At 40.7% G+C, this 12,022-nt stretch overlaps 1 protein-coding gene across 3 annotated transcripts in view; it reads right to left on the bottom strand.

Moving 5' to 3' along the window:
• Window positions 1-1,447: 1,447 nt before the first annotated feature.
• Window positions 1,448-12,022, bottom strand: part of KATNA1 (katanin p60 (ATPase containing) subunit A 1) — a 75,036-nt gene continuing 64,461 nt past the window's right edge. For 2 of the 3 annotated variants that reach the window (XM_011965657.1, XM_011965658.1), the window contains exons 5-11: window positions 11,619-11,740; window positions 9,897-10,002; window positions 8,237-8,395; window positions 4,809-4,935; window positions 4,095-4,229; window positions 3,646-3,772; window positions 1,448-1,806 (exon numbers count right to left, since the gene is read on the bottom strand). In XM_011965657.1, the coding sequence (XP_011821047.1) occupies window positions 1,608-1,806; window positions 3,646-3,772; window positions 4,095-4,229; window positions 4,809-4,935; window positions 8,237-8,395; window positions 9,897-10,002; window positions 11,619-11,740 (975 nt within the window). In that variant the 3' untranslated portion in view covers window positions 1,448-1,607. The remainder of the gene's footprint in view (window positions 1,807-3,645; window positions 3,773-4,094; window positions 4,230-4,808; window positions 4,936-8,236; window positions 8,396-9,896; window positions 10,003-11,618; window positions 11,741-12,022) is intronic. The other variant, XM_011965659.1, reaches the window with a different exon arrangement.

Raw genomic sequence — 12,022 nt, 5'->3', positions numbered from 1 at the left:
GCCTCCCAGGTTCAAGCAATTCTGCCTCAGCCTCCTGAGTAGCTGGGATTACAGACTCCCACCACCATGCCCGGCTTTTTGTATTTTTAGTAGCGATGGGGTGTCACCGTGTTGGCCAGGCTGGTCTCAATCTCCTGACCTCAGGTAATCCACCCACCTAGGCCTCCCAAAGTGCTGGAATTACAGGCGTGAGCCACCATGCCCGGCCATGGTTGGTTTTTTTGAGACCACTTTATATTCAGGCCAAACATATGTGTGTGGTGGGGGTGGAGAGGATGACAAGAAGTAGAATGAAGGAGTGATGTTTCATTTTGCCAGACTTTAATTGTTACATTGCATGGAATACTGCTGAAAAAAAAAATAACCTGCAACTTACAATTTGATCCTAGAGTTACCAGCTAGTAACACTTTCTTTACACCCTTTCTTATTCCGTAAGTTATTAGAAAGCACCAGTTCTAACTCCAAATGATGACATGGTCTTATTTTATCTATTAAGCATAAGCTTACAGATTCTAGTGAAGAAAAAACTTTAGGAGGCTACATGGTCTATTGGAGAGTGTAGATTTTGCAGTCAGAAGATCCCTATCCGGGCTTCTTTCTTTCTCAGTAAGACTTGGGACCATAGCAAGGTCTGCAATCTCCTGAGGCTCTGTTTTCTATGGTTGTGATAACATGGTAAATTATTTTTTTCTAAGCAGTCACACATGGAAATCTTACCTAAATTTTATACCATTAACTTTTATTTCACTTACTAACTTATACCATTAACTATTACTTTAGCTATGTTTAGTATGCATGAGTTAATGAGTGATTAGAGTACTATGAGCAGCACAGGTTTAGAAATGCCTATTATTTGCCTAAAGTGCAGCCTCTTATGTAGGCAAAATCAAAGTCAAGTAAGACTTTTATTTTTTCTTTTTAAAACGCAAAGTAAAATGTGTCTTTAAAACTCTCCCAGGAGGTGAAGGGAAGCTACCATAACACCAGGTGTTATGGGCTTGGCTCATGCTTTAATTAGCTACCGTGTAAAAATGTTCAGGGATTTTCAGTTATCCACAGGCACCCAGAGGCAATGGGTAAAGTTTAACTGGAGCTAGAGCCAATTTTTTCCTCCCTAGAAGGAGTGACAGCAGCAAACAGTGGGAGAGAAGATGCCAAGTTAGAAGTGCATATAAAGACAGCTTTCCTAGGCCCCGAATCAAGACAGGTGGTGGTTTGCCATTGTAGCTGTTGGTTTCAAACAAGAGCCAAGATTGATGTCTGTCTTATGGTCTGTTGGCTAATCCCAATATGAATGGCCAGTTCAGTTGGAAGAAACACAGTCTTGAAAAAAATAGAAAAAGCAAAGATAAAAAAGAAAAGACAGCTTTCCAAGCTAAGTAACATTTGTGTTGTAACATTTGTGGTCAGTGAAATAGAAATCTAGTAATGCTAAAGTAAAACAAATTTTCAGCTTAAAAATATTGCCTTTATTCAGAATCATAAGGGTTTAAAAAAAATCTTACCATTATGAAAGTTAAAAAAAATATAGCACTCAGTGCAATGAATTACTGCATTTAATATTCAAACACTTAAGGCACATTTCTCACAATTTACATGTGAGAATTTAGCATGATCCAAACTCAAATATCCATTTCTCATATCTTTCAATGTCTGCAGCAGACACTGACTTAGAAACCTTTTTTAAAGCCATCTCAAAATCCTCCATAGTTGTAGGCATGTGCATTTCTTCTTTGGAAAGATTTCGGATTTCCTCTGGAGTCAAACCTTCAATGCGCCTTCTCATTGCCATCAAGGACGCATCCCTAGGTTTTAAGTTAAAAACAACAACAGTAACAACAGACAAAGTGTTACTTTGGTTAAATGAAAACCTGTTAATAGAAACATTTTCAATTGATCTGTTGTAGCATTCTCTAATTATATATATGTAGTATTGTGGAGAAGCTTATTGGAATACAAAGCCTGTTGTGTTTTTTAAGCAGTTAAATCTGTAATGAAATAGGATGCTAATTTAAATAATTAATACTGAATATAAAGCCCCAGAAAAAGTAAAAGGGGTATTAAAGCTAGCAATTTGAATTTCATTATAACTATTCAATAAAATGAAGAATAAGCATCACAGAGTCAGAAGAGAACCTGTTAAGAAAATTAAATATTTTCTCCATGTAGAGGAAAAGCTAGGTAAGTTCAGTGGTTTCTCCTTTTCTCCTCTATTTGTGTTTAAAAAAAAAAACAAAAAACTTCAGATTCAAATAGCTCTTTCCTTTTACCAAGTTTTATCCTTAATAGCAGCCACCATTTATGCAAAGGGATAGCAATACAGCTGATTGATGTATTCACCTTAGCTTTAATCCTCAGAACCCTGTGTGGGATGCTCACTTCAGAGAGGAGGAAATGAGCGCAGTCAAGCCCCTGGGTAATTAAGTGTCTCTACTGATACTTAGATTAGGACAAAACCGACTTGAACCAGCTGGATTAAAGACAGTCTTTTTTTCTTTTTACTGCTATTCTATCACATTTAGGATAAGTTCACTGAGAATGAGACTGTACTCTGTGCATATGGCAAGTCAATATTTTTCACAATCATTTCCTATTTTATAATATAGTGAACAAAGGCACCAACAATTTTTTTAATCCAAGACAATTATTGATGTTCTATTTTACACAATTTATCCTAACATTAGCTTCTTGAACTTGTAGCTTTCAAATGAACTGTAGACTCTTCACTGACATGAAAGATACCCAGATATCTTACCAGTACCTGCTAACACCAACAAAACCAGAATTTGTGACCCTGTCTACAAAATGTATGGGGGGCTGGGCACAGTGGCTCACGCCTGTAATCTCAGCACTTTGGGAGGCTGAGGCAGGCGGATTACTTGAGGTCAGGAGTTGAGACCAGCCTGTCCAACATGGTGAAACCCATCTCTACTAAAAATACAAAAATGTGTGGTGACACACACCTGTAGTCCCAGCTACTCAGGAGGCTGAGGCACAAGAATCACTTGAACCCAGGAGGCAGAGGTTGCAGTGAGCTGAGATCAGACCACTGCACTCCAGCCTGGGTGACAGAGCGAGAGTCTGTCTCAAAAAACAAAACCAAACCAAACAAAACAAAAAACTGGAATGTGAGTCTTTATTCATCTTTTTTTTTTTTTTTGGACACAGGGTCTTGCTCTGTTGCCCAGGCTGGGGTGCAGGGGCACAATCATGGCTCACTGCAACGTCAACCTCCTGGGCTCAAGCAATCCTCCTGCCTCAGCTTCCGGAGCAGGTGGTAACCACAAGTGGGCACCACTATGCCCAGCTAATTTTTAAAATTTTTTCATGGAGATGAGGTCTTGCTATGTCGCCCAGGCCAGTCAAACTCCTGGGCTCGAGTGATCTCCCACTTGGCCTCCCAAAGTGCTGAGATTACAGGCGTGAGCCACCATCAAGATACTGATCTATCTTAATTCAGCATAAAAACTTCACGTCAGAGGATTACTTCAGCCCAGGAGTGTCAGGCTGCAGTGAGCTGTGAATGCGCCTCTACTCCCCAGTCTGGGTGACAGAGCAAGACTTGGTCTCAAAAAACAAACCCAAGAAACTTCATATTAGAAGTTTATGCCTACAAAAACCTATGCTTCCGTGATAATCCATACCTGCACACGTTGGTAATGTCCGCACCTGAATAACCTTCCATGTTTTCTGCTATACTTGCAAGGTCAACATCATCAGCCAATTCCAGCTCACGTAGACTTATTCGTAATAGCTCCTCCCTGCCTTTTGCTAATGGTAGAAACAAATTTTAAAATGTAAGCCTGCAGCATAAACATAGTATACTGTTGTCTCAAATCTTCTTTGTGTGAGATGTTGTTTTCCAGTAAGAACTGGATCTCTAAGAAGAGATCACTTGCTTAATTCAAGAGCCATTCTTTACTTTTTAATTCCTTACTATTTATTATTAAGGCATTTAGCCTAACTAGTACTGTAAGGGAAGACACTCCTCATGTATCTCTTCGGGAAAGTTAGTTAATACCAAATTTTAAATTCTCTAAACAAAACTACCTGAAAGTTAACAGGCTTTCTGACGAGATTGAAAAGAAGATACCTGATGGCAAAGGAATATAGATTCGTTTCTCAAGGCGTCGTCTTAAAGCCTCATCTATATCCCAGGGAAAATTAGTAGCTGCCAGAACCATAACCATTTTGGAAGGGTCATCATTTTCAGAAGCACCTCCAACACCTAAAATAAGGGTAAGGAGAGAGTGAAAAAGATATTAAGTTGGATTATACCAAATAAAGCTCAGCTATTTAAAGATCATCAGATATTCAGTACAATACAAGGAAGCATAGTCTTCAAGCCTCCTTAAGACTTAACTGGTACATATGTGAATTTGTAATCCAAAGAAAACGAGTTCTGTAGTAAGCAAATATATGACTCAAAATAGATTTAATCGAAAGCCAGATCAGTTCAACTACATAACAATTTTAAATCTTTTTCAAAGCATACATAAACTCTAAGGCCAATTTATCTGCATTTATTTTTATTTCAATTTCATAGCTAAAGTAAGATAGTTGTATATACCAAAAGGGTGCCCTGTGGGTGGCCATTAATTCTGACTTGTCACCACTGTCAGTGTACCAGATCTATTACTATCACTATCAGGAACTACTTGCCACCCCCTCTAGTCCATCTGAAGTTATGAATACCTATTAAAAGCCTTGGGTTAGCAGTATGAGTAAAGTTTGACCAACTGGAGCTGGAGACGCCATACCTAACAACCTCCCGTCCCTGGTCAACTCATGCTAAACACATAGATACCATCCATTTGAACCAGCAGCTCCGCTTTCACCCTTCTGCTTGCTTCATGTTCTTCAGAAGTCCCTCGGCGACTACAAATGGAGTCTATCTCATCAATAAATATGGTGGCTGGAGAATAAAATCGAGCCTAAAGGAAAAAATCATGCAATACCAAGCTATTTCATTTTAAAATAATCCACAGGTTAGCAATCAGAAAACAGCTGAGGGAGGCTGGGCGCAGTGGCTCACACTTGTAATCCCAACGCTGGGAGGGTGAGGCAGGAGGATGGATTGAGCCCAAGAGTTCGAGACCAGCCTGGGCAACAAAGCAAGACTCCATCTCTACAGAAAATTAAAATATTAGTTGAGTGTGGTTACACGTGCCCGAGTCCCAGCTACTCAGGGGAATAGGTGAGAGGATCCCTTGAGGCCAGGAGTTCAAGGCTGCAGTGAGCTATGATCACACCACACCACTGTATTCCAGACTGGGTGACAGAGTGAGAACCTGTCTCTAAAACGAGGAAAGAAAGAAAACAACAAAACAGCTAACGAGCTTGCCACACTGTGCATCTTTCACACTAATATTGGGGAGATGGGATAGGATTAGAACAGCTAAAGTATGGCTTCTAATGCAACCGGTTTTTATTTATTTTTCTTAAGAGGCAGGGTCTTGCTCTGTCATCCAGGCTGGGGTGCAGTGATAAGATTTTAGATCACTTCAACTTTGAGCTCCTGGGCTTAAGCAATCCTCTCACCTCAACCTCTCGAGCAGCTAGGACTACAGGTGTGTGCCACCACACCAGGCTTATTTTTATATTTTTTGGTAGAGATGGTGTCTTATTATGTTGCCCAGGCTGGTCTCAAACTCCTAGACTTAAGCAATCTTCCTGCCTCGGCCTCCCAAAATGCTAGGATTACAGACATGAGCCACTGTACCTAGCAGGATAATTTCATCTTTAAAGAAGAGTCAATACTTGGGTTTCTATGTATAAATATTTTTGTACTTTTTCAAGAAATGGAGAGGGAAAGAGTGAACTTAATCATCATTAAAACATCCAAGAAAATTCTCAAATTTTAGTTAGGAACCATCTATCAAAAGAACCTACATCAACACAAATTAAATTTCAATCTGTTGCCACACCAAGCAAAAGTGACTAGACTGATTCTTCCCACATACTGAGGGTATGTAGAATGATCTGACTTCAAGTAAAGGCTATGTGTCCTGGGTTTAGCTGGCCCAGGAAGGTACTGTAGAGGACACCAATTGGTTCTCCCTGCACAGCACACATCTGGTAAAAGAAGCCTCTTTTTCATTTGCAAATCATCCTTCCTTCCTTTACTTCCTTTCCTTTCTTCCTTCCTTCCTTTTCTTTTTCTTTCTTTCTTCTTTTGAGACAGGAGTCTTGCTGTGTCTCCCAGTCTGGAGTGCAACACCACGATCTCAGCTCACTGCAACCTCTGCCACCCAGGTTGAAGCGATTCTCCTGCCTCAGCCTCCCAAGTAGCTGGGATTACAGGTGCACACGACCATACCCGGCTAATTTTTGTATTTTTAGTAGAGACGGGGTTTCATCATGTTGGCCAGGCTGGTCTCGAACTCCTGACCTCAAGTGATCTGCTAGCCTCGACCTCCCAAAGTGCTGGGATTACAGGCGTGAGTGAGCCACCATGCCCGGCCCCTCTTTCATTCCTATTCCACTCCTTTAAAAGAGGCTAACTCTACTTGGAGCTCCAGGGGTTTTATTCAGGCCTGGCCAATCAGAGCACTCCAATTCTCTGGTCAAAAACAAGGAGTTTAGGCATAGATATGAAACTCAAAACAGGCCAAATATTAATCGTTGGACTTTTGCTGGAACTATGACAAAAATGAGGGCTAATTTCTCGAGAGTTCATTACCCTAAGGACAATAAAAATAAGGCTTGAAAGCTGAGTGCAGTGGTACACGCCTAAAGTCCCAGCTACTTGGGAGGCTTAGAGAGGAGGATGCAGTACAGTATGATTGTGCCTGTGAATAACCACTGCACTACAACCTGTACAACATAGTGAGAGCTTATCTTAAAAAAAAAAAAAAAAGCTGAACACAGTGGCTCTTGCCTGTAATCCCAGCACTTTATGGGGTCTAGGCAAGAGGACTGTTGGAGGCCAGGAGTTCTAGACTAGCCTGGGCAACATAGTGAGACTTCATCTCTACAAAAAAACCAAAAAAGGCCAGGCACAGTGGCTCATACCTGTAATCCTAGCACTTTGGGAGGCCAAGAGGGCAGATCACCTGGGGTCAGGAGTTCAAGAACAGCCTGGTCAACATGGCAAAACCTCATCTCTACTAAAAATACAAAAATTAGCCAGGCATGGTAGTGCACATCTGTAGTCCCAGCTACTCAGGAGGCTAAGGTGGGAGGATCGTTTGAGGCTAGGAGGTGAAGGCTGCTGTGAGCTGAGATTGCAACACTGCACTCCAGCCTAGGTGACAGAATGAGACCCTGTTTAAAAGAATAGAATTCATGTCTTGACCAGGATTGGGGACCCCTGCCTGTAAATCCAGCACTTTGGGAGTCTGAAGCAAGAGGATCACTTGAACCCAGGAGTTCGAGATCAGCCTGGGCAACACAGCAAGACCCCATCTGTAAAAAAAAAAAAAAAAAAAAAAAAATTAGCTGGGTGTGGTGGCTCATGTCCATTGTCCCAGCTACTTGGGACGCTTAGATGGGAGGATCACTTGAGCCTGGGAGGTCACGGCTGCAGCGAGTTGTGATCATGCTCCTGCATATCAGCCTAGGCAAGAGTGAGAACCCATTTCAAAATAAAAAAACATTCACATCTTTGTCACTAATAGCATAACTCTATCCTAATTACATAAAACTACTCTGTTTCTTAGAGGCAAGAAGTAATCAGTGAAGCTTAACAAAGTCTGAAGTTTAAAAGGCTGTGGAATTCAATCTAAACACTCTATCAGAACTTGTTGAATTACATTTCTTCTCTTGGTACTCTGATTTGTATTGGTGGAAGAAAGAACCTAATCCAAAGATTAGGTCATTAAAATGAAGGCATTTGATATAGTTAATAGATTGGAGATAACCTAAGTTCCACAATAACTTACGATTCTCACCTTTTGGCATCACTGTTACAATACTGTGGTTATCATATTATAACTAAACCTAATTATTTAAAAAACACAGTAATTTCAGATTCCTACAGAAGATTAGTAATGCAGATCCCATAATGTGAGCATGCCCCAAAACTGGTAGATTTGGATCTACATCTGGAGAGAAAGAGACAAAGAGAAACTCTAATTATTCATGTTTGTAAAGAAAGCTAGCTTTAAGGACACCGAATCATACTCTGGGCAAAATGGCACCCTGCCTAACTATTCCATACACTGGAGATAGTTACAGCTCTCTTTCTCCCCTTTTAGAGAGGTAAGAATCATTAGAGCTGTCTCAAACATTCACCATTTCAAACAGAAGACGAACAAGCTTCTCAGATTCTCCTCTGTATTTGGAAGTCAGAGTTGATGAAGAGACATTGAAGAATGTTGTCTTGCATTCTGTAGCTACTGCTTTAGCAAGGAGCGTCTTCCCCGTGCCAGGTGGGCCGACCATCAGTACTCCCTGTTGCGAATATAATAGCCTAAGCAGAGGATTTATCTGCTATTGTTCTAATTCATAAAAATGTCATTACTAAGTAGGAAATTTCAACCAACTTATATATAATATCAAGACAAATAAAAGACAAACAGATAAACTTTGTCACAAATTTACTCTTCCCATTAAAAAAGAAGATAACCATATTATTAAAAATTTGGAACTCAAAGATGAGAAAAAGTAGTTTATAATATCAACACCCTAACAGAGGTGCCATTAACATCTGAATTTATATCCTGATTGTCCTTTTGCTCAGACAAATTAGGTTTTTTAAAAATATAATTTATTCGGCCAGGCGTGGTGGCTCACACCTGTAATCCCAGCACTTTGAGAGGCTGAGGCAGGCAGATCACGAGGTCAGGAGATCGGGACCATCCTGGCCAACACGTGAAACCCTGTCTCTACTAAAATACAAAAAAAGTTAGCTGGGCATGGTGGTACGTGCCTGTAATCCCAGCTACTCGGGAGGCTGAGGCAGGGGAATCGCTTCAACCTGGAAGGCAGAGGTTGCAGCGAGCCAAGATCGCACTGCACTCCAGCCTGGCAATAGAACAAGACTCTGTCTCAAAACAAAACAAACAAAATATATATATATATAATTTATTCAAAGTATGTCTGTCATTTTGTATCTTGCTTATCACTTAATGTATAAAGAATTTTTACAACTATTCATACATGCAGAGTTACCTATTAGTGTGTCTTCCAAATCCAAGAAAGGCTTTTTTGATGGTCTTTTTTTAGATCAGCCCATGACTTTAAAAAGTATTTATCACATGCAGGTATTTCCCATTAATTTATTGAGAACAATCCCCAAAATACAGGTTACAATCATGCAACATGACATAATAAGCATTTCTGCACTAGCTGACTAGGTCATATTTGCAAATACAAGCTCATTCTAAATGGGGTGAATTCTAATTTTTTTTTTTTTTTTTTTTTGAGACACAGTTTTGCTCTTGTTGCCCAGGCTGGAGTACAATGGCGTGATCTCGGCTCACTGCAACCTCCGCCTCCCAGGTTCAGGCAATTCTCCTGCCTCAGCCTCCCGAGTAGCTGGGATTACAGGCACGCGTCACCATGCCCAGCTAATTTTGTATTTTTAGCAGAGACGGGGTTTCTCCATGTTGGTCAGGCTGGTCTCAAACTCCTGACTTCAGGTGATCCGCCCACCTCGGCCTCCTAAAGTGCTGGGATTACAGGCGTGAGCCACCACGCCCAGCCAAATTCTAAATTTTAATGCTGTGTATTCCACTTTCCAAAGATCACATTGTATGTATTTCTTATTCTAGAAATCTTGCAATAGCTTATGGTCTAACAAAATTCTCAGCAGCACAACATATACCTTTTAATTTAAAAATTTCCTTACTCTACTTTCTCCCTCCACTTTTCCCAATATAGATAAATATTGGCTGTCTATATCAACATGCTGCCATTTACTTTGACAATGCCATCACAGTAATAAACTTACTTTCCATGGTCTTCTAATGCCCTTAAAGAATTCAGGCATCCACATTGGTAACACTACAGCTTCCTTAAGCAACTTCTTAGCTTCTACTAAATCAGCGATATCATCCCTGAAAGAGAGGACATTTTATTAACAACCCCTTAGATGATACATGCCTATGCAGTCACTCATGAGGACCACTGGAAGCACACGATGTTGCGCTGCTGACAGAATGGTGAGCCTCTCTTTGCGCCCGGGTGAACTAATGCACTGTGATGAGGCCCACCGTGTCAACCAGCAGATATATGCACTGCTGACAGAATGGTGAGCCTCTCTCAGAGCACGGGTGGACTAACACTGCAATGAGGCCCACCATGTCAACCAGCAGATATATAAAGAGCACAATGTTTTCTTCAGTTCTTGGCAGTTGACAGTTTTTAGCCTGGATCATGAGAACATAGTCTACAGGCACACTCTTCAGGGTTCTGTACCATCTCATTTTAAACTCCTGCTTTTATGGTCCTCATTCCATAACCTCCATGACTTAGAAACAATTAGCCCATTTTTTTAATTAAAAAAAAGCATAAAGAATAAAAAGGGTATAAGGCAAAGACACGCTACAACATAGCTGCTTTGCCTCCAGCTCTATTAAGAGGTAGATGCCAAGGTTAAAGAGTATCATAGAGATTGCTATAAAGTCATCTCCAACCACTAGAGTACCTACTACTACTGCTACATGTGGCAATTTCTGTTAAACAAAACAAAACAAAAAACTATTTTCATTGTATAAAATGTTAATGTCCCCAATTTTTTTTTTTTTTTTTTTTTGAGACAGAGTCTCACTCTAACGTCCAGGCTGAAGTGCAGTGGCACCATACCATCTCAGCCCACTGCATGCCCGGCTAATTTTTTTTTTGTTTTTTTTTTTAAGTAGAGATGGGGTTTCACCGTGTTAGCTAGGATGGTCTCGATCTCCTGACCATGTGATCTACCCACCTCGGCCTTCCAAAGTGCTGGGATTACAGGTGTGAGCCACAGCGCCCGGCCCCCAATATTTTTTAATATAATTCAAACCCATACCTAATAATCATTAAGGTTTTAACAGAAATATAATATACCTAACTTTGTGGAAAAGTTAACTTTAACTCACTGTAATACATTACAGATCTTTGATTACATGTAATATTAACAAAGTTGAGAACCACTGCTCTAAAAGAAAATAAAAGAAACATTTCTAGGATGCTATAGATAATAAGCAACACACATACATACAAATCATTGCCTTGGCCAGGTGCAATGGCTCATGACTGTAATCCTAGCACTTTGGGAGGCTGAGGGAGGAGGATCACTTGAACCCAGGAGTTCAAGACCAGCCTGATCAAGACTCCATCTCTACAAAACATTTTTAAAAATTAGCTAGATGTGGTAGTGTGCACCTATGGTCCCAGCTACTTGGAAGGCTGTGACAGGAGGATCACTTGAGCCTAGGAGTCTGAGCCTGCAGTGAGCTATGATCAAGCCACTGTCCTCCAGCCTGGGCAACAGAGTGAGAACCTGTCTCTAAAAAACAAAAACAAAAACCTCAGACTCTCAGACAAAAATTGGAACAGGCTGAATGCAGGGAAATTATGCTCATGCTGTACATACTCCAGGTCTGTCCTCAAGTTCTGCTCTTCAGTACATTCTCCATTTTCCATTTCGAAAAGCAACATCAGCACCCAGTTATTTGGTTGTGATATGACTTACCATCGAACATTGGGATTCTGGGAAATTATATCTCTTTCCAAAGCTTCTACTAAGTCTTTATCATATCCGGTACTGTCAAATTTATTTGTCTCTGGTTCTGTTACTGCAGCAGGTGATTTGTTCTACATCAAGATAAAAAAACAAGAGCTTTTGATTCATTTATTTTGTTTCTGTGAGTCAGAAACACAGATTGGACTCAAGTGACATCCTTTAAAAAGCTAATACATCATTTGGCTGGGCGTGGTAGCTCATGCCTGTAATCCCAGCACTTTGGGAGGCCGAGGCAGGTGGATCATGAGGTCAGGAAATCGAGACCATCCTGGTTAACACAGTGAAACCCCGTCTCTACTAAAAATCCAAAAAGTAGCTGGGCGTGGTAGCGGGCGCCTGTAGTCCCAGCTACT

Source organism: Mandrillus leucophaeus, unplaced genomic scaffold (genome assembly GCF_000951045.1).
Source record: "Mandrillus leucophaeus isolate KB7577 unplaced genomic scaffold, Mleu.le_1.0 Scaffold731, whole genome shotgun sequence".
Classification (NCBI taxonomy): domain Eukaryota; kingdom Metazoa; phylum Chordata; class Mammalia; order Primates; family Cercopithecidae; genus Mandrillus; species Mandrillus leucophaeus.
The sequence above is the reverse complement of the archived record's forward strand: the minus strand, read 5'-3'. Positions and strand labels throughout refer to the sequence as shown.